At 34.7% G+C, this 22,043-nt stretch overlaps 1 protein-coding gene across 1 annotated transcript in view; it reads left to right on the top strand.

Moving 5' to 3' along the window:
- Positions 1-1,044: 1,044 nt before the first annotated feature.
- LOC107185543 (putative phosphatidate phosphatase) overlaps positions 1,045-22,043 on the top strand; it is a 73,345-nt gene continuing 52,346 nt past the window's right edge. The window contains exon 1 of the mRNA XM_015573244.1: positions 1,045-1,108. Coding sequence (XP_015428730.1) covers positions 1,045-1,108 — 64 coding nt within the window. The remainder of the gene's footprint in view (positions 1,109-22,043) is intronic.

Below are 22,043 nucleotides of genomic sequence, written 5' to 3'. Positions count from 1 at the left end.
TTTTATACGCAATTCACATGTACAAATTTACGCAAAAATTGGTCAAAAGTTTACAGGAAAAATAAAAAAAAGTATTAATTTTTAATACACTTTCTAAATAAATTAACATTTCTGAAAATTATTTACATAGATTATACCACAGAAAATAAAAAAAAAACGTATTAATTTTGAATACACTTTCTAAATAAATTAATTTTCGCCAATATTATTCACATAGATTATACCCTAGAAAATAAAAAAACATGTATTAATTTTGAATACACTTTCTAAAATTTAGAATCTAAATAAATTAAACTTTCCGAAAATTATTTACATAGATTATACCACAGAAAATAAAAAAAACATATTAATTTTTAATACACTTTCTAAATAAATTAATTTTTGCGAAAATTATTCACATAGTTGTACACGTATACATATTTTTTTTAATTTTACTTACAAGTTTTTGATCCATCCACCGTGTAAAGGCACACAATTCCGCAAATTAAATTTTCCGTTTAACAATCTTCGTGACATTCAACGAGATATGTTATCCATTCCCAATGTAACGGTACGAATCCTGCGCACAGCAATCGAAGACACAAAATTCATTCATGTCGCGTTACAAAGTCCTCGTATATACCCAAGCACCTTTACATACGTGTTTATTCCACATTAGAGACCCAGCGGTCATTATTAAAGTACGGAGCGAGCGCACAAGCGGAACGGGCACGTGCGTGGATCCGCAGAGCGGTACACAGGGGGCCGGGCGCAGCCGCAGTGGCCAGTTGTCGCTCGGATCTCGATCGGGTCGGGTCGTTCCGTTAGACGGACATAAATTCGCGGAGCGAGCGGGCAGACGTGTTCTTTCAGTCCATTCCGAACCGTGACGCGGGATGGTCTTGTTCCTTCTTTTTTTCTATTCGATAAACCACTTGTAATCGTTCTTTAATTCACGCGTGATACTCTTATTGGTATATTCGTGCGTGCGTATCGTGGTCGATCATTACCCCCGCCGAACCATATCTGTAGGGTTTTTGTTAGTTTTGTGATTTACCAGTCGTCATGGATCGATCGTCGAAAATAATGCTACGGAAGATCATCATAGACTTCGTCTGCCTATTCGTTGGTGAGTGCAAACACGATCACTATATAAATGTTGTCTGTATATGTATTTTTACATATAGTAGACGTTCTATAAGCTGATGTTTTCCGTGGTTATTTAACGAGGGGAATTACGACACGTACACTCGAGAGATTCCTTTGTATATGCGGCAGAAGGGTACGATGAACGATGATTGCGTTATATCGGGGCGGCTGTCAGATTGACAGTCGGGGCGCCGCACGCGGCTCGCGTTTGATGTTTCCCAGTGAACTAACCTTTAAATTGGCAGGTGCTTCGGTCCTCGCAACGGGGAATCGGATTAGCTTCCCGTTCAGGCGATGTCATTTCTCTCGTAAACTTTCGCGTCTTCTCTAATTAGTTTCCATCGTGCCATTTCGCGGTCAAGTATCGTTCGTTCGACTGTAAGGTGTTCTTTCGATAATACACGTTTGTTTGTAAACGAACAACTGTTCAAACGATTTCTGGTCTTCGATGTTTGTAAAGCAAGCGGATTCGATCGATAAATAACCATAAAATGCACGTGCATAGGGGGCGTATTGTTTCTAACCGCTTCTTGGAAGAATTGTTACTTACTATTCTTAAAATTCATTTTGCATTACGGTAATTGTTTGCATGTTAGTCACTGATGTATCTTTGAATATTTTTAACATGCTTATTTTGGATTTCCGTTGCATCGGAGGGACACATTTTGTAAACGAGTTTCGATACAAATTGGGCGTAATATTTTCGTTGGTGAGTACGTTTAAAATACGCGGGAAAGACGTTCCTTTTTGAAATTGTCTATTTTCTGAATCGTAAAGTGACTGTGATCCGAATGGTGTTTAGAGTAAATGCACAGTGGACAAAGGTACTTGCACTCATTTTTAAAAACACTTTTGTAAATTCCTTCAATTATTTTTTTTTAATTTTTAAGTAACCTATATTGTACCATTTTTCATTTTACTCAATATATTTATCATCATAAATGATTCGAATGTGCAAATTCGTTATACGTGCGAAATGTAAATTTGAAATTTAAATTGTTTCGTGGATGGACGGTGAAAATCTGAAAACTGTTTTGATGTTTCTCGGTAAACAGGTAAAGATTGCAACACCCTTTAGCTCGATCGATTTAATCTGAGAAGTGGTGACACGGTTTCGTTAACGGACTATCTAGTGCGCTGCAGTTGTCGATGTTCTTTATACACTTTGTCAGAATCCGAGAGAGAGACAGAGAGAAGGAAGTGCTGTTGTCTTTAATGGGGATCGATGCGATCGACTGTGACATTAAGCGTTATGTTGTCGAGGCGTGTAATTCCTGTTGTAATGTAACCTCAACTATGTAATGTCAGACGTGACCCTTAATGTCAGATACATACTGTTATTGCTTCCACCTTTGATATACGGAACATTTGTAGTGTCATAATATAAAATATTATTCAAGTTTCAAATAATAATTTATATTAATGGTATATAGGGTATCCAGTAAATCGTGATAAAAACAAGGAATTGATGTTTCTGAGTGTAAAAACTAAACTCAAGTGCATCATAAATTTATTTATGGGATGAATGTACGGTAAATGAACACGTACAAATGATTAAATATTGATATTTTTCCATTCTTTGTTTCATATCCAATTACTCCGATTTTTCAAATTGACATCTATGTATGTTATAAAAAGGTATTGAAAAAACCAATTTTCATATGCCAAATATTTATTAATATCATTATTATTTAAAATTCGACTTCAATAGTTACGAAATCGATGTGTTCATTCATTGGTTCGTTTACCCTATGATGTTTATTTTTTGCAAGAATTGTGTTTAAGAATTCTTTTGGACATACAGGGTGGTCTGAAAAAAGGGTAAAATAATACAGGGGTATGTACTACTCATGAAAATAAGTGGAAAACGTTTTATTAACGTAGATTTGCAAATTAATTTAGCGGAGATAGACAAAAATAAAGATGACGGACGTTTCGTTAGAAGTCAGGTTTTTGAACTAGTTTTATTTTCTGTTTTGTGTCCTGTATATATGAAATTTAAGTAACAATGAAGTGCCTATACCCCTTTTAGAATTAATTTATGAGCCTGTGTTGATATATTTTTTTAATTATTTTAATGACTACTTTATAGTTAATTTACAAAATAGTTTATAGTTTTAAATTGTGTGACTCTATTTTCAGATCACCATGTATACACTTCTGTATCTTTTAACTCGTTTGTTTACTCACTTCACTATCAATATTTGTACTCCGGTTAAAGTTTATAAATATTGACAGTGTTATGATAGTATTTATTTTTCATAATACATTTATATACTCTGATAACTGAGATATAGTAAGATATCTTATACTAATAGATAACAAATCATATCGTATTATTCACCTGGTGCCTATGAACCTTTATGCAACATGTATTTCATAATATATTACGATTCAGTATATCATAACACAATACAGTTTCGTAATATGTATCGACCGTAGCAAAGTACAAACGGACAACTACAATTTCGTCGATTTTTACTATTTCACATGAATAGACTCTAAATAATATTTGGTAATTATTCGGAATCAGGTACACTTTATCGATTTTTATAATCTTGAAATATATTGCTTAATACAAAATATTTGTATCACTATGTATTTTTACTACCAAGTATTTGTTAAGATTTTTAAATTAAGGGTAATTAATAAGAAATATGTGTAGTACAATTTATAATTACTAAATTTATTGATATATATTATAGTTAATATTATGGAATTCGAAATATTTTAGCCTTCATCTCGAAAAATGCAGTTATTCGATTATCAAAATTTTCAGAAAAGACTGTCACTAACCAACTCTGATCAGTATAACACTTCAGAGTTGATTAGAGACAGTTCAAGAAAAAAAGTGATTCAGAGTTGGTTCAGGACAGTTTTTTTGAAAATTTTGGTAATCGACTAACTACATATTATTAATTATAATATGTAGCAATGAATTTAGTAATTATAAGTTGTAATATATTTATTGTTTACCACTCAGTCTTAATTTAAGTCAAAAACATGTTAAATACTTGGTATTAAGAGTTACATAGTGATAAAAATATTTTTGCGTATATCTCAGAAATTAAGGCCAAGCGGTGGTAACATGTATAGGACAAAGTTGTTCAGAATGATGACTTTGACAACATATTTCAAGGCCACCAAAGTCGGTGAGACGTACCTGATTCTGAATAAATACTTAATATTTATGCAAAAAAGTGAAAATCGAGAAAATTGCAATTGTTTTTTGTACTTTGCTGTCTTCGGTATTCCAATGAACATGGGTAAATTTTATCTCGTCACATGTTAAAGTCACTAATTACATGTAATAACTAGAAATATTACTGATATCGCTATTTATATTTTATAGTAACTAATTTCGTTCCCTCGGCCATATCTGTGGGTGTTAGGAAAAACGCTACATGTCATCTGCTTTCACCTTGCAGATATTGTCGTTTAAATTTCTGAATACTAATTCTTCTCATTAACAGTATTTCCTTGTCTTGTATTTACGATCTAAATGTATATTTCCTTCACTTTGCATAATAGTCTTTTGTACATTACATTGTTTTTTTTTTAAAATACAAGTTACATATTCGTGTATCACTCGTGTGCAATAATATACTATTTTTGGTAAAATGAAAGAATTGAATATAATTTTCATCGTTTTATTTTATAAAAAATAAGTTATAATATAAGGAGATTAATAGAAATAAAGAATAAAGAGCGATTACAAACGAAGGATACGAGTGATCGTCGTATTTTTCAATGAATTGAATATTGGATTTGGGTTAAATTCCATTACTTTTTTGAGCATATGAAGTTCTTTTTCATTTTTGCTGATAAATACATAAATCCTATAATCTATAGCTCAGTTAATGCATAAATTCAAATTTATTGAAATTTTTACATGCGGCGTTTATCCTTACAGCCACAGATATAACCGGGATACCCTCGACCAAATAAATTAAAATTCTTCAAGAAGCAAAGTAAAAATTAAAAAGACATAATTGATTACTTATTGCTACAGCTAATACAAAATATAAATTTCAATTTTCCTCCGAACCGTATCAAACCAATAAACTAACTAATTTTACAGTATAACAGTCGCCTCGAACGAATTAAAAATTCCCCCGCGGGCGGCGTAAACGACCGTAGCAATCTCTTCACGGCGCGCATTTTCAAATACACGAAAATCGCCTCGAGGCCTCTCGAAAAGGCTCTAATTATTCGAGAGCGTGTCGCGTTTCTATTCTCGGTGGAATCGTAACTAATCGGCGTCGGGGCGTTACGAAACAATCCGAAGAAATAAATCGGCCGGATCCGATTGCTTTCTAGATATTATATTTCCCTAATTTATTGATGGAAAGCGGACGCGATTCGGGCCGCGTTTCGATGAACGATCGCCCCTTTCCCGGCGGTGTTTTCGTCCGTAGTTCACGGTGGTCCGTCGGATCGCTTTTAGATTTTCTTTTCGCGGGAAAGATTTCACGTAGGCTGTGGAACGCGCTGGCGGTAAACCGCTGACCGGGGGCAACGAAGGCGATTTCCACGAGGCTTGCACGAACGATCGTTCCGCTATTATTTATGGCGTTAATTTATTATCGTTACGCGTACTAACGTGTACCGCTCGCGGTGTTTTGCGCTGAAAACCGTTCACCGTTGCGTCTATGTTCATCCTCTTGTCGTCACGAATAATTAATAATGTAAATGAAATAGGCTTCTAATCCGGGAGAAATATTCTATTTTATTAGCGTACGCAGTGGGAATGTACGGGCGTAAAATTTTACGAGTGAACGAGAAAAACGGTGGATATGTACAGGGTGTGTCGTCCAAATTGATTTTTGAGGTCAGTTTTCGAAGTAGTTATACGCGATACCTGAAAATATTCAGGATGGATATAGAGTAGTTTCGACATTAGTGAGAAAATTGGAACTTCGGAGAATTAAACGATTAAAAATTGGTACTTTGAAAATGTTAGGAAACTTGAAAATTGAGAAATTGGGGAATTGAGAAGGGAATCGAAGAAGTCTGAAATTGTAGAGAAAGGAAATTGGAGAAAAAAGAAGTGGAAAATTAGGAAATTGGAGAAAAAGGGAACTGGAAAATTATGAAACTGTAGAAAAAGGAACTGCAAAATTAGGAATTTGTAAGAAAGTGACTGGAAAATTGAGAAATTGAAGAAACAAATCGTAAAATTAAGAGATTCCTGGACATTTGGAAGGTTGGAAAATTAGCAAAAAAATGAAAGTTGACAAAAGGTTTAGAATTAACAAAAAAAGACAAAAAGTTTCCGCGGACGATACGAAAACAGAGGAGTAGAATGATCTACGATGATCGTGGGCTGCAGTGGCGAAACAATGGCGGCGCCATTTGGGAAAGAGAAACGAGTTCTCGGGGAATCTGGGGCCAGCGAGCGGTAGATGAAAACCGAGTATTATTCTCTACGGCGAAGTAGGTCGAGGGCGTTTCTGCGTTGTTGAAAGTTACTCACAGGTGTCTATTTATTGTACGGTCTCACCCGTCTGTTTTCAAGTTCACCGCGGTCGAGCCAGGTATCTCCCCGCCCTGTCGTTTTCTGTCGTTATCGGGTTACCTGTTTATCGCGAAATCCACATGTTTGTCGTAAATTTACCTGTGCCCATCGGTCATTTTTATCGCCCGAATATAAAATAGCACGCGATCGAACTTTTCAACGAATGGTTTACTATCTGCTCTTTAGTTATATGAGGTGTTAATAAAAATGTGGGTCACTTTTAGAGGATCGATTCTACATACCTTGGTCGTACAGGGGCAACATATACCTATGACGGGGAAATGTAGGATAGATTTCAAGAATTTTCATTTGGGTGAATACAATTTTTGATTGAAAAAAAATATATCAGGTACAAATACAGCGATTGTGTCGGAATTTTGATATTTGTAGGTTAGGTATCGATACTGGAATATATCGTCACACTAAATATCGATATTTGCATTGAAAAGTATCGATACTGGAATATATCGTCACACTAAATATCGATATTTGCATTGAAAAGTATCGATACTGGAATATATCGTCACACTAAATATCGATATTTGCATTGAAAAGTATCGATACTGGAATATATCGTCACACTAAATATCGATATTTGCATTGCAAAGTAACGATACTGGAATATATCGTCACACTAAATATCAATACAAAATATGGATATTTTAATTGAAAAGTATCGATATTCGAAATATCGATACTGTATCGCTCGACATTAGTGTCTAGGAATCTATTGCACGCTGCATCGGTAACCCAATAATTATCCACTTAAACAACAACATTAACAGCGTTCGTTACGTGCGTTTTAATCGCTCGAAATTGAATCAGGTTTATGTAATAAATTTTAAGATTCTCTTTTGTAATTGCGGACGTTTGTAAGATTAAACAACTGCGAAGGACTGTTATGTCGAGTCTCCATGAACGTGGAGGTGTAACATCCGGTGCGAATGATTAATCCGACAACTAACCGCAAGAACAGGTTACGTAAAACGCGATCCTCAGATGTGCAAACCCCGATAATAACAAGGAGTGCCGATTAGTAGGTGATATTAAAAGGTGTTCGTCATGAGAATTCACCCTAATGGTATTTTGCTAATACAGACTCCTCTCGATTATTGTCTGGCTTGTTCTACATGATTATTGTCCAGACGTTATTCCCACCACTGTGGTGGAGGGGGGGGGGTGGAACCCGTCAAGTAAAAAACGAAATTACGAGGGTCTGAAGCATTTCTCCCTATAAGATTATTGTCCTGACGCGGACCCGAGTTCGGGACAATAATCGAGGGGAATCTGTATACACATTATCATGACCTCAAGAAACATTTTTTTAAAATAATTTTGTGTAGCCTATGAATGGTTAGACTTAGACTGGATGTACTGTAATTAGGAAGTAATTAAGCGTTCTATGAATTTTTTTTATCTTGAGCATACCCGGAAGTGATACGAATCAACATAAGTGTGTGATTAAAAGATTATTCAAAATAATAAATTATCGACAGAATGTGTTTGTTTTTGCATTTAGCTTATTTAATCTAATCTGCAAATTCAGTTGAACTTCATTGTTTGTCGAGTCTTTGTCAAAGCCTGGGATCTCGATAGATATCCCATGTTTTCCTCAAAACCACATTTTCAAAATTGGTGACTAAAATATCTCGAGAACCGCTGCACCGAACTGATTCAGCTTTGGTGGACTCATTCTATACATAAAAATTTAGTGTCTGATCGTGGCTTTTTGTATTTCATTGCGTAGTTTTTATTTTATAGATCAAAAATGAACGATTTTTTTGGGCAAAAATCGATAGTTCGATTTTGAACAGCCGCCATTTTGTCGTAAATTAATTTTGCAGGATAATGAACGATCGGGCACTAGATAATTTAATATAGTAACTAAATTTGCTCGGATTTTTTTATTTTAGATAAACGAACTCGAAGTTACAGTGGTCACCGCAAAACGCCTAAAATAAAAACGCCGCTGGGAGATCGCTGATATTTCCCGTATTTATTCACATTTTGCATTGAAGAAATTACTATAAGCACTTTAAAATGTACACTTTCGAATACAATGATGTATGTTTAAAAAAGTCTTCAAGTTTTTTTAAAATAAATTCCGAAAGTACATGTCTCTTTTCGTGCTCGCAGGTAGGCATAATCTCTTAAACCCAACAAGTTCTCGGACTCTCGGACCTGCACCTTAACTGTCTCTAACTTCTCTGGCAGATAGTGCCTTTTGACGCGTTCCGGTCATTGTCAGCCAGTCCATTATCCGGTCGTTCGAAAGGCAGACCAGTGTCGCTGAAGTGTGTCCTTTAACGAATCTGCCTAATAACTGGACCCCTTTCAAACTTCGTTAAGCGGCACAAACAGGCCCGACTCGTCGGCAGGGTATTGGAGAGGCAATTCTGTGTCGGAACCTGTGTGACACTCTCTTCCCCCCCCCCTTCGTGCCCCATAGTAAACGGTACCTATATCGATGTCATTCAGGAGGTGGCGAGTGGAGGATTAGCTCGGGAACCGCTTTGATTTCGACGACCAAATGGAATTGCAGACTGTGCAGCGATCTTGATCGTTTCGTTTCTTCATTCGCCCCATTCTCACGTAGTAAATATTTGTGTTTTTTTTTTGTAATTATTGAGAATATTGTCCTCAGCAACGATTTTAATGACCTTGAAATATGTTGTCAAGGCCATCATTCTTAAGAACTTTTCGTCCTGAGAATTCACCCTAATGCTAATTTGCTAATACAGACTCCTCTCGATTATTGTCTGGCTTGTTCTATATGATTATTGTCCAGCCGTTAATCCCACCACTGTGGGGGGGGGGGGGAGAGTGGAACCCGTTAAGTAAAAACGAATTTACGAGGGTCTGAAGCATTCCTTTCTATGAGATTATTGTCTCGGTGCGAACTCGAGTTCAGGACGATAATCGAAGGAAATCTGTATACATACACATTATCATGACCTCCAGAGACATTTTTTCTAAATAATTTCGCGTAGTATATGAATGGTTAGAGTTAGACTGGATGTACTGTAATTAAGAAATAATTAAGCGTTTCTAATGAATTTTTGAAATTTTTTTTATCTTGATCAGCCCGGAAGCGATAAGAACCAACATAAGTGTGTGATTCATAGAGATTATTCAAAATAAAAAATTATCGTCAGAATGTGTTCGTTTTTACATTTAGATTATTTAATCTAATCTGCAAATTCAGTTGAACTTCATTTTGCAAACAGTAAGAAATTGAAAATATTGATGGGATTTATTCTCACGTAGTAAATCTTTGTTTTTTTGGTAATTATTGAGAACATGGTTCTCAGCACCGATTTTAATCCTGAGAATTCACCCTAATGGTATTTTGTTAATACAGACTCCTCTCAATTATTGTCTGGCTTGTTCTACACGATTATTGTCCAGCCATTATTTCCACCACTGATGGGGGGGGGGGTGGAAACCGTCGCATAGAAAATTAATAATGGTTATTCGTAACCAAAATTATTCACACAGAGATATTAACTCTTATATAATCATTTTTTAAATTGTGGTTATACCAGTTAGGGTCTCTGTTCTTCACACTCAAACTGTTTTATTAATCATTTCCTACTATCTATAATCCACGCAATTAATGTATTTCGAAAACAGACGTTTTCAAAACTCTTAACGGTCATTCACCCTTCGATCTAAATATTACAGAATTGAAAGGGTTAATCGGTAGAGTTTTAGAATATGTTTTTACGAACACTAAATTGTAGGCAAGCTGTTCGTCTAAAAGCATGTCTTATGCTAATTTACTCGTGACTGGCGTCGTTTGCATCGAAATATTCTTATTTAGGCGCTTCTTTCGTGTCCTCTAAATATGTGCGACGTGAAACACCGTTGCTTTGAGTTGCTGTGTGTCCCATACTTCTTTGGAGAACGGTTCAGGTGATAACGGAACATTTGCGAATTTTCTCCGATAACATTCGCAAATATTTGACGGGACAAATATTTAAGGGGTCTTCGGTAGCTTTATGGTCGCGATTTAAAATCGTCGAGGAACACCTGTGAATGAAACTCCACGGTTTTTAAACCAAATCTTTATTCTCATCGACGGAAAACGCAAAAATTTCGTAATAATTTTGATACGAGAGAACAGAAGTCAGAGTTGGGCACAATTTTATTCGAATAATAAGGCAAAAGACACATTCCCTGCCACCTACCGGATTACTGTCATCCTAGACTGTTTTACTTAAAATAACAAATAAATGTTGTGAATTTATACATAGAGAAAATTCTGCATGCAATTAAAACTGTAATTCATACGATAAGAAAAGTAGTACTTAATTTCCTTTTTCCATTAATTTTTGTAAAATGATAAAAAAATTTTAGTTGATTGGAAGAGTAAATCGACGACTTCCTTATTAGCAAAAGGGAAAACAACGTACTAAAGAAAAGGCTGTAATTATAATATTTTAGCTAGTAACATAATAAAATGTAATGTTTTAGATAATATAAAGATCATAGAAAATAATGTCGATAATCACTCAACGATTCGTTAAGTTTAATATTTTTTAAATAATTTTTGTTAAATATTGTTAGGGCAGTAATTGCTTACGAAAACAAAGACTTATGCTATTAATGTGACCAATACTGTCTGCAGTCACGTGCAACCTAACCTAAAAAAGTGACAGTATTCAGGTATATGAGGTGACAGTATTTAATTAGGTGGTGGTAATTGGGATGTCAGTAATTCGATCGAACACGTTTTACGGGTGACAGTAAGAGCTTTCGAGATATACTTTTGTAACTAACGAATTTATAAACAAAAATAGAGGTTCAGAAAGTTACAACAATTTTTTTCTCCAATTAAACATATTAAATACTAATAAATACAAATAAAAACTTCTGATTTTGGACAGTTAATACAAAAATGATGCAATGTCAGTGTCATTTCTTCAAGAGTCAGTAATTGCCTCTTTTATCTTATACAGTGGAAAGCAACAGTATCTAAGATCGCCATCATGATCTTTAAACAGTTAATGAGATTAAATAATTGTTCGTCAAGTATTCACTCATTCAAGAAGTAATATTATTTTGTTATATATAAAAATTGGAATTTCCAGGATTAATTAATCAAAAATGATGAAATATTTTTGTTTATCTTTTATTCATTATTCGACATTTTTTATATAAACAATACATTTAGATATAGTCCATCTCAGACAAAAGCCATTGAATGATATACCCAGAGTGTTCCACGCAACTGGGCCAAGCCATAGCATTAAACTGATAGAAGATAAAAGAAAATCTCATCATGAAAAATTAAATGATTTCGAGTGATGCATCATGTGGTGCATGTGCTCTCTCTGCAAGTGGTGGCGTTCCAAGGATTTTAAGATTTCTTTTCTTTTTTTAAAATGGGACTATACATTTTTTTATACATTGTTCCATGCATTTTTTAATTCTTTACAGAAAAGTGTTAAGGTATTTGGGTCGCATAATGATTAGTTTAACAGAGTAAAATTAGTCAAATTTATAAAATCGGTAAAATTGGTAAAATTGGTAAAATTGGTAAAATTGGTAAAATTGGTGAAATTGATGAAGTTTGTCAAAATCCGTAAAAATTAGTAAACACGAGCGAAAACATAAAATAAACATTCAAGCCTATGTAGGTCTAAACACTGCACAATGTTGAGAAGCTAAAGTTAAAATATCATGTTACCACTACAACAACTTTAACGTTAAAAATCTCATAAACTAATGGCAATACGCAGCTAAAACAAATATCACTGGCTTCAGAATTCCAAACCCTATCACTGTGCTAAACCTCATTAAAAAGCTACTGTTACACCTGGGGGCTTCTCCTTGTTAGCCAGCTAAGTCCCTTTTTCCTCATTTCGTTTGTACATTATTCACATTTATTTGAAACCATACCAATCACGTATATCGTTTCCCAAGTAAACGGCTCATATTACACATGAAACGTTTGTACATACACAAGCAGTCTTAGCCATTATTTAAGTTCCGTGGCCTTATACTCATCCTTTCGACAGTCACGATTGGACGTCCAAGGCCCACGTGTGGACTCGACCTTAACCTCCCGTTTCACCCCCGTTCGCGCGTAAACCACTTTCCTGGGGGCATTCTTTAACACTTGGCCAGTCGTACATTCCCATTTCGAGTTTCTGTAATTCACTTTGAATTCAGTTACACACCATCGACGACGGTTCCCCATTACATGTTTCGATTTCACGGTGTTTATTACCTTCCCGGCGACTACTCTCCATTCCTGCCCCCCTTCCAGACGCCATTTATCGCGCATCCTCAAGCGTTCTCTTCATAACACGATCCCACAATTATAATTCTTATCCGAATTCGATTTAGTATTTTTCCGTTGAAACTATTACAGAATTTTTCTATACTAAAAGACCATTGCTAAACTTGTATTTTATTTCTACGGAGAAAATATACAGGGTGTCCCATTTAAAACAACCCACTCGAATATCTCCAAAATTATTGACGATATGAAAAAAAGGTTTTAGAGTAAATTTAAATGGTATCAGGGGGTACACTTTATAGTGTGAGTAGTCTGGCGAATTAGTGCATTAAAAAATATAAGATTCCATTTAAAAAAACAAAGTTGGCCTTCATATGATCTCTACGCGTCCGCATAGAAAAAAGTTACATCAGAAAGTGTGCCTCCGGGTACAATTTAAATTTTGTCCGAAACATTTTTTAATATCGTCAATATTTTCGTAGATATTCAAGTGGGTCGATTTAAATGGGTCACCCTGTATATGTATATATTATATTCTAATATTAACACTAACAAGGAACGCGAAACCGTAAAAAAATTCATCGACTCGAACACTGTTATTTTTTAATATCGTCAATAGTTTCGTAAATATTCGAGTGCGTCGATTTAATGGGACACTCTGTATATGTATATATTATATTCTAATATTACCAGCAACAAAGAACGCAAAACCGTGAAAACATTCATTGACTCCAACTCCGTTAACCGTGCGAGCGCATAACAATGCCCTTCCTTTTGGACCGTTGCCGTCGCGAGGAATAATCTTGTGATGGGACACCTCTTAACCCTTTCGACCCTAACGCCGGCCATAACAGTCATCCGTGCATATTCATGGCTGTGTCGCGAGTATGCCGTGAACCATTAAATAGAAGGTTTAAAATAATGACAGAATATAATTTTAACCCTTAACTACAGAGACCACCCGTCTCACTCAGAGACGAATTTGAATTTTTCTGTCGCTATCGCCACCTGGTGGAGAATTTTGGAAGCTCTTGGCGTTCGAATGCACTTCAATTGACATAAATAGTATTTAAAATTGGTTAGTAAAATTGTTACAAAATTATAGTCGTTGTTGATGTCTGAGACGAGTGGTCTGTAATTGAAGGGATAATGAAGCATACGTGCTATTATCTGAATAATCTCTTGGATACCGAAGCTACGCAAATCTGTATGGAACAATGTCCATAATTTTGAAAATTTGTCCATAAAGAGGACAAACAGAACTGTGTCCTCATTTTTGTTCACATTTTTCAATAGAGTCCTACTATTCTGAAATTGCATTTAATTGCAAAGTAAAAATAATTTATATTAGGTACTCTTATGTATCCAATATAAGCACCCACAAAGCTCATTTTGATCAGTTTCTTAGTGGCACGGTTATGATTTATTGAGAAAAAGGTTGACACTATATTTCAAACAGCTGTAGAATCAACAATTTAAAGAATATTTTTTTACAATAAGAAAAAAAATTTGTTTCCGCGAAAATATTACAATATTAGACACCTCATGTAGCAGTAACGGATACGGAGGACGCATAAAAATCCATTGAGTTATGTTTTCGCGATCCGTTGTAACACAAAACTGCATATACAAACACAAAAATATTTAGGGCGCCGCGGAAAAATTTTGATATAATAGGGGCGTCTGGAATCAAAAAAGTTTGGGAACCACTGCCCTAATGGCAGCGTAAGTAAAGGAGCTCATCGATGATAATAGTTGTTGACGATGCCCTCGCACGACAACGTTCCAGGTGTGTAACAGTACACCTAGGATAGTTTCTTTGCTTAGTCATCCGTACTGCAGAAATTCGTAGCGATGACGAAACACCCAGCTACACGTACTGTGAATAGAGAGAGAGACAGAGAAACAAAGTATGCTTCTAAATGGATGTCAAGGCGGATCTAAATCCGTGTGTTGCTTAGACTGTACTTATTGTTAGGCGGTCACCGGCTTTAGGCTGTAATCACGGGTCCCAAGTGGTGTACACGAGCCGCGTTCATTATCAATCCTTGCATAACACGGCCGAGCGCACAAGCGAGAACATGTGATTACACATCAGGAAGTTCACCGACTGGGATGGTGTACTGTTACAGTGTGCGATTGTTTTCTTCGTATCGATTACACATTGTTTATTCGAAGCGCGAAAGACACACGCGGGCACATGCTTAGGAGATGTGTCGCGACAAGACTGTCGTCTAAAGCGACCTGTACACTAGGGTAAGGCCTACTATCCACTAAAAAAAAGGAGGGCACGGAAATGTCCTCCTTCGATTTTGATGAAACTTCGTATGTCTGTTAAGCAGACAAAAATAAGGGATACGTATTTTTTCTTATCGGCTGAGATGAAATTTTAAGGGGTGAAACCACCCCTCGAAGTTTCGACTCGAAAGTACTATCTCGAAAACCGGAGGAGATACATGAAAACTTCTAATGGATGAGGTTTGCGGTTTTTTTATGTAGAATAATATGTTGCTAACAAATTGTCCAAAATATAATTTTTTTATAACAAAAAAATTTCGGATCGAAACTTCGAGGAGTGGTTTCACCCCTTAAAGTCGCGTCTCAGCCGATAAAAAAATACGTATCCCTTAGCAGACATACGAAGTTTCATAAAAATCGGAGGGGAACACTTCCGTGTCTTCTCCGTGTTAGTGGACAGTAGGCCTTAGTGTGGGTATTACTGCGGATGCCCAGATTACTGCGTATATTTATAATACGAATAATATTTAATGTTGGAAAGTATATTAACTCTTGAAGATTTATGATAAAATTATTTTAAACTTTATTATAAATAATTATTAGTAAATATGTAGATCAGAGTTATTATTCATTCTTTGATCGTAGTTTGAAATTCGTCAAGACGAAGCATTGATCGATTTCCCAATATGACGGTTCTGAACGCCTACTTAAAAAACATTTATATCTTTGTTATCAACAGTAATACACGTAATGTACCGTTATTACTCCACACAGTAAGAGTTATTTTTAGTACTGACGTAAGTTACAGAATAGTTTAGTAAGCCTAGGGTTAATATCTATTTACAACATTAGAGTCAAGACATTATATCATTTTTTTAAAATGTTCGACTTGCACCACTTTTAAAAATAACACCTTAGGTATTTGATTTGTTGTATCTTATTACTGTTACCTCCGAGTACACTTGAATAAGAAAATCGGAGTTCTGGGGCAATTGCGAAATGTAACAAGCAAAGTTGTTCTAAATGGGTATGGAGATAAGTTGAAAACCTTCTGACACCTTGTGAAGATAATCAGACCCCCAGACCCTCTTTCACAATTAAACTAATATTATTAATGAAATCTTACGAGTCACAATCCAGAAGTTGTCAGTACTAATAAATTTTCTTGCACATTAGTAACAAGTCTCTTAATAAAACATAAAATACGTTTAATAGGACCTTGTTTAAGAATTAGAGTCTGATTTATGTATTCCAACAATCATTTCCATGTATGTACAGACTAGCATAATTGGAAATGGGTTTCCTGTTTATTTGTAAAATAATGAGTTGCTGAAGATCATGAGTACTAACTAATTTGCAAACAATATCATGTATTATGTTTATTGCAAATTGAACGACTGTCTAATTTACATCTGCATATCGAAGCTAGGAGGCAGCCATTTCACGTATTCCCGTTGAAATTAGGAAAAAACCCTTTGGAAATACGAAGTGTTCTAATAAGTGATTTAAATTGTGACTTGTAATGTTGTAAAAACTGTTTGTGCAACACAACTTTACAAGTTACAACGTATAACCTGTAAATTCACTAGTATTATTAGTTTGTAAATTATCGTGCAAGAGGCCCTAGTTGATAGAATATCTCCCAGATAGCACATGTCACTTTGAAGACGTCCATTTTACGGCTATTTTAGGTCTGAGGCGCCTTTAAGCCGTCATTGAGCCGTCATTAAGTCGTCATTAAGCCTTCTTAAGCCGTTTACTATCTGGGCTGTTTTTTTAGAGACTAGGTCAAACGGGACATATGTTTGTATGACCTTTTTTCATTATGTTGTTACTTTTTTTTTTTTACTAAATTTAGCCTCCTAAGGTTTTTTAGTTCCTGTTTAAAACTTAATCTAAATTATACTCTGACAAAATTTGTACAGTCACTTTGAAACCTTAATTACGATTTTGGGATCGTGAAAAACTGCAATAACTATAATAATGTAATTTAACAATTTTTGTTTTGGTCCCAATTTAAAGGTAACTTAAATAGTGCAATCAAGAAGCTTCTCATAGACACTTCACTTCTTCAGACGTGTCATCACGGTTGCCGAAATTATAACGAAATTAGATAGTATTTAGATTAAGTCACCTATAATAAATTATCATAATTTTATGAGTTATGAAGGTTTCACTCGTTATCAGTACCGGGTTCGGCGTGCAGAAATCGCGTGTGCATTGTCGCGTTATCACGCTGCTCGGTTTTTTATCATTCAACGTCTGCTGATTATTATTGTGACGTAACGTAATGCTCGTTTCAATTAAATCGCTGATTATACACGAGTCTTACTCACATTCCGCGAGGAATTTCCCGAGCAGAAATAATCGTCTATTATTGTAATGAACTGATTTTCAAGAATGCAACGTAATTTCATAATACGCATTGTTTAATAAATATTTATTAGATTGTAGGTGGTTGGAGACTTCTGTTTTTCTTGTAGCGTTTATCCTTGTGGTTTATAAAGTGGTCGAAAAGATTTATTTGAAAAAATTCCGTTTGAATGATTCTTGCTGCTGATACTACAGATTCCTCTTGATTATTGTCCCGAACTCGGGTCCGCGTCGGGACAATAATCTTAGAGAGAGAAATGCTTCAGACTGTCGTAATTGCGTTTCTTTTTGCTCGACGCCCGAGCCTCGGCAACAAAAGCGGAGGGACAGCCAACCCCCAGTGGTGGGAATAACGCGTGGACAATAATCGTGTAGAACAAGCCAGACGATAATCGAAAGGAGTCTGTATAACTTTGTATGGTCAAAAGCAATAATGAATGTGTTAAAGACTTTTTTTTATATTATTTAGTAGTACAATATATAGAAAAATATGAGTTCAGTTGTTATAATTAGACTGCGGATGTTGTTTATGAATTTATAGCATCTCTTACCTTGGAAAATACACTAAAACAAAGATTTTAATAAAGTTTAATATTATTTGTTTTATTAGAAATGTAGTGAAGCCTTTAATACAGAATTGAAGATTGTTTTATTTTAATTTTTAAATATTCGTACCTAAAATTATGAATTTACATAAAGTTTCGCAGTCTAGTTATAATTTCTCCAAGTCTCTGAAAGTATAAAGACTTTTTTTTAAATTGGTTCTAGTCCACTTTTGTAAAAAAAATTAAGTTAGTTCCATCTACAGATGATATCTACATATTTATAACATTAGAGTCAAGACATCATTAGGAAATAGAGGTTTAATTTGTGGTAGAATAACTAGAATAAATGATTGAATAAGCTGGATTTGTACAGTAGAATAAAATGCAAAACCCAATAAAACATCTCGAAAAAAGAAAAACTGGAATTATGCCACATTAAAAATAGGTACGATACCCAAAACGTGCATAATTAATATTCAAAATAGAATATTTCTTAGTTTTTTTCTGTCTATTAAAATATTTCTTAAATTTACGATTAAAATTCATTTTTTGCAGCATCACCAACAATTTCATTACAAGGTTCAGGAACTCAAAAAAAGATAGTCTTCAAATCACATCTACACCTCTAACTACAAAAAAAAAACTATCAAAATTAGAGTATATCCCCCTAGAAACTACTTTACTTCCATCGTAAATATTTGGAGGCATCACGAAATGCTTCGAAAACTAATCTCAAAAATCAATGTAAACGACACACCCTGTACATATCCACAGGTTCCCTCGTTCACTCACAAAATTTTACACCTGTACATTCCCACTACGTACGGTAATAAAAATAGAATATTTCTCCCGGATTAGAGGCCTATTTCATTTACATTATTAATTATTCGTGACGACAAGAGGATGAACACAGACGCAACGGTGAACGGTTTTCAGCGCAAAACACCGTGAGCGGTACACGTTAGCACGCGTAACGATAATAAATTAACGCCATAAATAATGGCGGAACGATCGTTCGTGCAAGCCTCGTGGAAATCGCCTTCGTTGCCCCCGGTCAGCGGTTTACCGCCAGCGCGTTCCACAGCCTACGTGAAATCTTTCCCACGAAAAGAAAATCTAAAAGCGATCCGACGGACCACCGTGAACCACGGACGAAGACACCGCCGGGAAAGGGGCGATCGTTCATCGAAACGCGGCCCGAATCGCGTCCGCTTTCCATCAATAAATTAGGGAAATATAATATCTAGAAAGCAATCTGATTCGGCCGATTTATTTCTTCGGATTGTTTCGTAACGCCCCGACGCCGATTAGTTATGATTCAACCGGGAATAGAAACGCGACACGCTCTCGAATAATTAGAGCCTTTTCGAGAGGCCTCGAGGCGATTTTCGTGTATTTGAAAATTCGTGCCGTGAAGAGATTACTACGGTCGTTTGCTCCGCCCGCGGGGAAATTTTAATTCGTTCGGGGTGACTGTTATATTGTAAAATTAGTTAGTTTAATGGTTTGATACGGTGTTGGTTAGGTGGAACATTTAAATTTATATGTTTGCATTAGGTGTAGCAGTAAGTAATCAATTACATAGCTTTTTTTGATGAACTGGTAACACTGTTTATATTTAGAATATTGTTCCACCATGTTCCTCATTCAAAATGGCCGCGAACGTTGAAGAATGAGGATAGATATCGCTGCTCTAGTTCTTAACTGTTTTATCTTCACTAGTTTCTGAACTGAGAAAACTCAGTTTGAAGATTACGAAGTTTAATATTATAGAAGCAGAAAAGTAGGAAAATAATCAAACACACTATAATATCATCTACTGAATAGCTATTTATTACAATATTTAACCAAATTTTTTCTTATTATTGACATAAATTTTTAATTGTTGATAGTATTTGGAGATACAATTATTAAGAACAAAAATTTCCACCGTTTCGGAGTTAAGACTTGAAAGAATATTTGTTGTTTTTTAGGTTGAATTTTTTCTTTATATTATTAATTTCTATTCTTTGGATCAATGAGACGCACGTAGATTGATGAACTAAATTTTTTTTAAAAAGATATTGATAGAAATATGTCGTTGCACATGAAATGTCACTTTTTATTTATTGATATACTTGGTTACACTTTTTTTTAATGAAAATGAGTAACAGTAGTCACTATTTGAAAGCTTGAGCTGTACTTTTTATTGGGTACTATTTGCTGTACAAGTAAAGCTACATACTTGCAACTATATCAAATAAATTAAAACAGATGATGGATTAAAATTAATTAAAATTTTAAGCCTTACTCAAAGATAAACTCCATAAAACTTTATTTACGATTTTTGGTATAGATTATTTTTCAACGAAAAAAGCGTTGAACAGAAAGACTAAAATTAATGTTGTTTATTAAAAATTAAGTTGGAATTAGAAAATTTACCTCCAAGAATTTAGCTTATTAATTATAATATATTGTTCATATGTTTCGTCGTGTTATAATATAATACACAATTTATTATTAACACTATTATATTATAATATTATTAACATCTAATTTGTTATGTTAATTTATATATATTAATATTTTTCAACCGTTATTAAAATTCACGATAATATATTTTTAACACGTATTATTGTTATTATTATGATTATTATAGTGCAAGTAACTTATGACACATACAGTGGCACAGAAACGAGAAGTTACATTTAAACGAAACGAATTATTATTCTCATTCATATTTCATACTATTTATTATTTCCATCACGTTCTTATACCTTATGTTCCAGTCGTCCTTGTTTTCAAAGATATCACAATGTAGAAGTATGAAATCACTGAAAATATTCTTCATATAAACTGGTATCGAAGTTGGAACAAGGGATTGGAGAGCGTCACAAACCATAAAAGGACATCCCATATACAAGCTATTACCTCGTCGGTACACCTCTCATCTTCATTGTCTTTTTTACCCACATCACCTATCCCACACAATGTGTTAAATAGAAATACAGTGAAACTATATACATATACGTGCATATTAATAGTGATTGAGTTATATAATTTTTTCAACTATTAATTTATCTCCCACAGACTCAATGCACATTGCAATATACAATAATTTTAATGTTTATTTTGAAGCTATTTTACGTTTTTCAGTCCACTTGTACGTTGTAATGCTGTATTTTCTAAAAATAAGATCTGAGACAAAACGTAAAATAGTTTCAAAACAAATGTCAACATTATTTTTTGTAAGATTTGATAGTAATTACCATTTACTACCTACTTCAACCACCAACTAAAATAACTACGAGCTAACCCTCGGAGTACGAAGTTTACATTTTAAGTTACAGTTGCGAAATCGATGGGCGTCGATTCACTTCGAAAACGGCTAGTTTTATCCTCTTACCCTAACATTTTGGGTAAGATAAAATAACGTATAACTAACAAAGTAAAGCAAAATTCAACCCTACGATCTACCAAGGGAACTATTCTGAAGGGAATAATGCTAATTTGTAGGTGAATTGCTAATAAATAATTTTAGAGGACCAGTATTACTACACTTACAAGGGAAGACACGGAAGTGTCACTCTCCGATTTTGATGAAACTTCGTATGCCTGCTAAGCAGTCAAAAATAAGGGATACGTATTTTTTTATCGGCTGAGACTTTAAGGGGTGAAACCACCCCTGGAAGTTTCGATCCGAAACTTTTTTCTTATAAACAAATTATATTTTGAACAATTTGTAAAAAACCGCAAACCTTGTCCATTAGAAGTTGTTATGTATCTCCTCTGGTTTTTGAGATAGTACTTTCGGGCCGAAACTTCGAGGGGTGGTTTCGCCCCTTAAAGTCGCGTCTCAACCGATAAAAAAAAATACGTATCCCTTATTTTTGACTGCTTAAGGGGACTTTCTCATTCAAAATTGAAAAAAAAGACACTTTTTTAATATTTCTTTATAAAAAAACTATTATATTTAGAAACATAATTCCTTTTGGACGCTATTATATATATTATT

This window comes from Dufourea novaeangliae, unplaced genomic scaffold (assembly GCF_001272555.1).
Source record: "Dufourea novaeangliae isolate 0120121106 unplaced genomic scaffold, ASM127255v1 scaffold48, whole genome shotgun sequence".
Classification (NCBI taxonomy): Eukaryota; Metazoa; Arthropoda; class Insecta; order Hymenoptera; family Halictidae; genus Dufourea; species Dufourea novaeangliae.
Note: the sequence above shows the minus strand (reverse complement) of the source record. Positions and strands in the feature narration are given on the sequence as shown.